The 6,424-nt window shown below is 45.8% G+C and overlaps 1 protein-coding gene across 1 annotated transcript in view; it reads right to left on the bottom strand.

The window, feature by feature from the left end:
• Positions 1-2,201: 2,201 nt before the first annotated feature.
• METTL9 (methyltransferase like 9) overlaps positions 2,202-6,424 on the bottom strand; it is a 40,701-nt gene continuing 36,478 nt past the window's right edge. The window contains exon 5 of the mRNA XM_030211691.1: positions 2,202-2,864. Within this exon, the coding sequence (XP_030067551.1) occupies positions 2,662-2,864 (203 nt within the window). The 3' untranslated portion in view covers positions 2,202-2,661. The remainder of the gene's footprint in view (positions 2,865-6,424) is intronic.

Genomic DNA, 6,424 nt, shown 5'->3' on the forward strand with positions numbered 1-6,424 from the left:
AGGGATGTCCATAGACAACCCTTCTCTCAACCAACTCTTCTGCCCCAGACCTGATGTTTTTGTCAGTGCTAACATGTCTGACAGCTTTTTTTTTTTTTTTTTTTTTTTTAACATGCCACAGGAATACCCAATGACCTCATTTAAATGCATTTATGCCCAGATGCTCAAAACCTAATGCCAGCATTAGTGTGCCACCCACCCTGCCCTGAATTGACTTCCTGTGCCCCCCTCTCACAAACGCCCTAGTGGTCCAGTGACCCCAACCCCAAAAAATTTAGCCAAGACCCTGGTGGTCCAGTGGGACTCCTGGCCCAGCTAGACCCCCTCCCCCCCCCCCCAACACACTTATCTTTAGATAGCAGGGAGAAGGGAGCAGGCATCCTTCCCTACTCCCCTCCCACAAGGCGTCATCAAAATGACAGCACCCTGCCCTGTGCATCTGGGATGTACTGGGCAGGACCTAACTACCATAGAAAGAAGGGAGGAGGGAGCAAGTATCCTTCTCTCCTCCCTCCCGGGCGGCGTCAAAGTGACAGCGCCCTGCCCTGTGCATCTGGGATGCACTAGGCAAGGCCTAACTATCATATAAGGAGTTTTTCCCCTTATATATTAGGCCCTGCCCTCTGCATCCCAGAATGCACTAGGCAGAGTTGGGGGCCACCAACTGATCATACTGCTGGGGGGGGGGGGGGGGGGGGTCAAGGCCGGGCCACCAATCTGCTGGACCACCAGAGCTGACAGGGTGGGGGTTTGGCTGAGCCAGGCCTTTTGTGAGGCGGGCAGGTGGTCACCCAATGTTCGGGGGGGTGGGTGGGAGAGAGGAATTGGAGGGAGATTTGGGCCAGGGCATGGTGTTTTTTGGTTTTTTTTACTTCAACTTTAGTTAGTGCCTGCGCACAGGGCCTTTTGGGAGGGGGGTCAGGAGGGGATTTTTTTTTTTTTTTTAAGGCTGGAGGGGTTCAAAGGAGGTGGAAGGAGATTCAGGCCAGGGCATTTTTTTTTTTTTTTTTTAATGTCAACTTTCCTGTCAGTGCCTGAGCCAAATCAGCACTCAGGCACTGACAGGAAAATTAGCACAGAATAGTGAGCATCTAATACATACTGCGATTTAACGCATTAATTTGCATACTCATTCTGAACATGCTGCTGTAATTTTGCTGCGCTGGAACTGCAACAGAATATCATTCTACTGTGATTCTTTGAGCATCTGGGCCTTAAATGCATTTAAATATGGGCTGCACTGCAACCATTAAGAGCATTGGGCGGCACGCTAACGCCAGCATTACGTTTTGAGCATCAGGGCATTAAAGCTGCTCTAAAAACTCATTTCTTTCAGTGGGGGTTAGGTATGCTGGACTGGTTGCCTGCTTGTATTTGCACTCTGTCTTCTGCTGTGAATGAGTCTGCTCTGTTTTGAATTGTGACCTTTTTCCTCTGTTTTTAAAAATGTAAGCTACCTTGACCCAGTCACCAGAATTAAGCAGTATATCAAATTCAGATTAAACAAACAATTAAGTTATGCTATAATGGGTGCACAGGAAAGGGGGGGGGGTCTTATGCACTTTTCCCAATAGCGTGTGCATGCAGTATCAGGAGTACGTGTCCTATACTCTAAGGGAAGTGTGCACTGTTCACTATTTGGAAACATTCATTTGAAAATGACAGCCCATCTCTACTTCATGATACAATGAGCTGAGCAATTGTTGGTCAATCTCCTGCTATTAACCAGCCTTGAGGAAGAAAAAGGATGACCTTTTTAATGCTAAGAGCAGCTTCTGTGCACACAAGCAGCACCAAATAGCAAACTGTCTTTATTCCATGAGCAATTCACATAGGGCAGCCCAGACTGAGCACATCCCCGGCTTTGCTGGACACTTGGCATTGAGGCATATTTTCAAAGCACTTAGCCTTCCAAAGTTCCATAGAAACCTATGGAACTTTGGAAGGCTAAGTGCTTTGAAAATATGCCTCGTTCTGCAATGCAGGTCCCAAAATCCAGTCTGTTTTTCAGGATTTCAATAAAGAATATGCGTAAGGTATAGTTTTATACAGTGGAAGGAATGCACAATAATCTCTCATATATATTCACTGTGGAAATCCTGAAAACCCAAATGATCTGCAGCTCCCAAGGACTGAATCTGGCGAGATTCAAAAAGACAAAAAAATAAAAAAAAATAAAAATGGAAATAGTAAGCCTAAAATCTTAGTCTCCAAACCATTTATTGGCATGATCAATACTCATTCTCCAGCATTTTTTCAAAGAATAAAACACTAACATTGAAGAAATCTTTCGCTGAAAACACTTCATTTAAGGATCTTTTGATGTGTCTGTAATTGACAGTCTTCATGTATTTAAAAAAAACAAAAACAAACAAACCTTCTCCCTGTTGTATCACTCACTCACTGTACCAGCTGGGTTCCGATTTGTAGCACAGTCAAGTATAAAAAAATAGTTCCATAATTTTTGGACTGGGGCCTGCACCTGAAGAGCTGCAAGCTAGTAAAAATTGTCAGTTGAATGTTCCGTATATCAAAGACTATGTCCACAAGCATTAACATTTAAAATCCATACGCGAGATCCGTTTAGAAGAATCATTTAAGTTCCCCCATTTAAGCACCCACTGTCAGACTGCATCCTGGACTCTAGGCTTTGGCAAATATTTACACGGGCCTGAGAACAAACACTGCATCGTCTAATACGTAGTAGTCATTGTACATGTCGCCTTCACATAAATACGGCAGTCTGGTGACTGCCTCTACAGCGAAACCTGCTGCCTGAAACACTTCTGTCAGGCTGTTCACCTGCTCCTCCCAAACGTTCCCCTTCACTTCCAAAACTTCAGAAGGGGTTTCCCATTTGCCACCTGTTAAACAAAACAAAAACAGCAGTTTAGCACACTTTATAAAATGTTGCTTTGGAAGCAGCTGTGCCTACTTCTTGCAGCAGAAATTTGCAGCAATGGGGCTTACTATTCTAAGGAAGCTTACCTATAACAGGCATTCTGCAAGGACAAAAGGATATCAAGCCCTCACGCACAGGTGTCTAGGTCTGTCAAATATGAACAAAGTTTTCATAGCTTTCTAGAGCAATGCTTCTACGTCATTGCACAGGGCAATCTCCGTTCCATATAAAGCTATTACTGCAGAAGCCAACCCCAAGTAGAGGCTGGTGAATTTGTGAGAACCAATATTATCTCCTCAGAGAACACCTGTTATAAAAATAAGCAACTTTGCTTTTTCCAAGCACAAGCAGGCTAGCTCACACATGGGAACCCTACCTAAAGGCTGCCTTCAACAAAACAAACACACAGAAAAACTTTGTTGGGGGGGGGGGGGGGGGGGGGGGGGAGAGTGCCAACAGGAAACAAGCCTTTGTTGAAGAAAAAGAAAAACAAATACAGAAATCTGGAAAGAATGCAAATCTCTGCCAAGGAGGCTGATCTCTGGTGGGCCAGAGACTTCACAAGGACACAAGTACTATCCTCCACAGATACAGGGCCGCCGAGAGACTGGGCCAGGCCTGGGACAAGGCTGCCCCCGGGGCCCCCCACCCGAGGTCGCCGGGCCGGGCCCCCCCCACCCCCACCTCCGGGCCCTCTGCACTGACCTTTTTTTCTACTGTCCCGCCCTTGCGGAAGTTATGTCAGGCGAGGGTGGGACACGGAACGAAGGAGTGGTCTGCCACTGCTTGCTGCGCTTTTGAAGGTGAGGCGCTTAAGTTCAATGCCAGGGAGCGACAGAGGGAGGGCGGGCCGGACTGCGGCGGCGGGCCCCCCCCCCCAGAGGCCCGGGGAATTTTGTCCCCCCTCCCTCTCAGCGGCCCTGCACAGATACAGCATAGCAAGCGCACAACAGTGGAGGACAGCTGTGGAGTTGGTTATGGCTGATCTCAGACTGGAGTTTGAAGAAGCTTTTAAAACAATTAGGACCAAAGCAACAGAACAGAGAGCTGGGAGAAAAAGCAGAGAGAAGAGGCAGCAGAGCCAGACCCTTGAGGCAGGCCGGGTCTTGGTAAAGACTTCAATAAAGTACTTTTCTGGAAACCACTATTGAGGACTTTTTTTTTTTTTTAGTCTCCTCCACTGTGGTGCGGCTGCTAGGCCAGAGAATTCACTATGGTTCCAGATCAAGCCTAACTAGTCATAAATGAAAGAGATGCACTGTGTGCAGGCTTGGTTCAGTAGTCTCAAGTTTACTGGGAACAAAAACAAAACTCAGGGTGGATTTTTAGGGCTTTTAGTCTGCTTTAAGCAGAAGGCTAGGGCTGTTTTACGAACCACATGTTTACCTTCATGGACTGGGGAAAAATGTTGAAAAGGACAAGTGACCCATTAATGTGGAAATCCAACAGAAAGTTTGAACGCATGCGCAGAACTACTCTATTGACGAAATCTTCTATAACATGGAGAAGTCACTAAGGCCTGGAGCTTAATGATTCTGCACACTAAAGTGAATGCCACCAAAAAAGGTCCAGGGGCTCAAGGGGTGCTTTCCAATGGTTTCTTGATGTTAATATATTCCCAATGTCTCGTGCAGTCCTAGGGCCCTTAGGGGTCTGCTCTTCTGGCAACAATGCCCTTGGGACTAGACTTGGTCAAACCAAAGAACTTTTCCTTCTGCTCTTACATAGTAACATAGTAGATGACGGCAGAAAAAAAGACCTGCACGGTCCATCCAGTCTGCCCAACAAGATACTCATATGTGCTACTTTTGTGTATACCTGACCTTGATTTGTATCTGCCATAACAGCTATGAAGACCCCTAGGCATCATCTTTTGACAGGAGATGCAATTAGGGATAATGTCGTCGGGACCAAAGTGCAATTTACGGATGCCTAACATCAGCATTTCTTGAAATCACTGAGAGTGTTCTGTTTTTGAGGCATCAGTAGAAAAAATAAAATAGCCAATGTGAAACCAATAGCATGATGGAAAAAAATTTGATTGATGTTTGATGCATTGGTATTGGTGCTACCTCACAGCTCTGCAAAAACAAGTAAACTGTACAAACAAACAAAAAACCCCACAATCTGAAGTAGAATTATTCTAAGGTGGAGAGGACTGAAGCCAAAACCGTCCCAATGCACTTTTTATGTATTTATTTTATTGAGGACAAGTCAACATAGTACAAGTCATACCTTTCTACTTTAAAAATCCCACTGGTCTCCACAGAAAGAAAAGAACCAAGGTGACAACTGTTTAACAATGCAGAAGCAAAAGCCCAAGTGTGCAGTGCAATGCTCTAGCACAGTGCTTCCAAAGTCCGGTCCTGGAGTACCTCCTTGCCAGTCAAGTTTTCAGATACCCACAATGAATATGAAGATTTGCATACAACAGAGACAGTATATGCAAATCAAGTCTAAGCATATTCATTGCATGTGCACTGTGAATATCCTGAGAACCTGACTGGATGGGTGTGTCCTGAGGAATGGACTGAACTGCTATAAACATTGGTGCTCTTGTTTAGATTCATTTTACTAGCCCAGGAAACGAGCGATGCAAGACAAGTAAACTAGTTTAAGCCCAGTACTTGGGTCACACCCAGCCCATCAGGTTTACAAAAAATCCCCAATGAATATGCATGAGAGAGACCTGAATACAGAGGCATTGTAGATAGCCTGAAAACCAGACTAGCTGCATGTGTCCTTAGGACTGGGCTGAGAACCCCTGGTTTAGAGCACTGTTAGCTGTGCACCCTTTATCACGTCAGTTTATCACAGGGGCGTAGCCAGACACCCAATTTGGGGGCCAAGATAGGTGGGAACTCTGTCCCACGAATGATGTGGTCTCTCCCTCTCTCGCCTGCATGCGATATGGTCTCTCAAACATCCCACCTTAACTGCATACCTTTTAAATAGCAGATTTTCACCGGCAGCAAACAGCAACTAATACGCACTGTTCATGTTGGCTCCACAGCCTTCTCTCTCTTCCTGTTTCCTCATAGGCAGGAATACATCAAAGGGGAGGCTGTGGGGCTGGTGTGAACAGTATGTGTCAGTCGCTGCTCGCTACAGGCAAGGATCTTCTATTTACAAGGTATTCCGGAGGGACAGTTGTTGGGAGTTTTCAGCTGGTGGGGCTTGGGGATCCCTGCCAGTCACATCATAGGTGTGCTGCTACTGGGTGGGCCTGGGTCCACCCTTGGCTACGCCACTGGTTTATCATTCTATAATTCAGACTTTTCTTCCTTTTATGCCTTAAGAATCACCTTCTGCTCAAAGCTGTGAAGAAATCTCATACTTGGCCATGGGTGCAATACTTGATCAACAACCCTACAAAACATTTTAGATATCTGTCCAAGGCTACCTCTAAGAAAGATAAATTAACCGACAGCTGGCCTTGCCACGTTTGACTAGCAGATCACCCAACTGGCTATAAGCACCAGCAACATTTAAGAATCTGTTGGCAACGCTTCCTTCTCCAAA

Source organism: Microcaecilia unicolor, chromosome 8 (genome assembly GCF_901765095.1).
Source record: "Microcaecilia unicolor chromosome 8, aMicUni1.1, whole genome shotgun sequence".
Classification (NCBI taxonomy): Eukaryota; Metazoa; Chordata; class Amphibia; order Gymnophiona; family Siphonopidae; genus Microcaecilia; species Microcaecilia unicolor.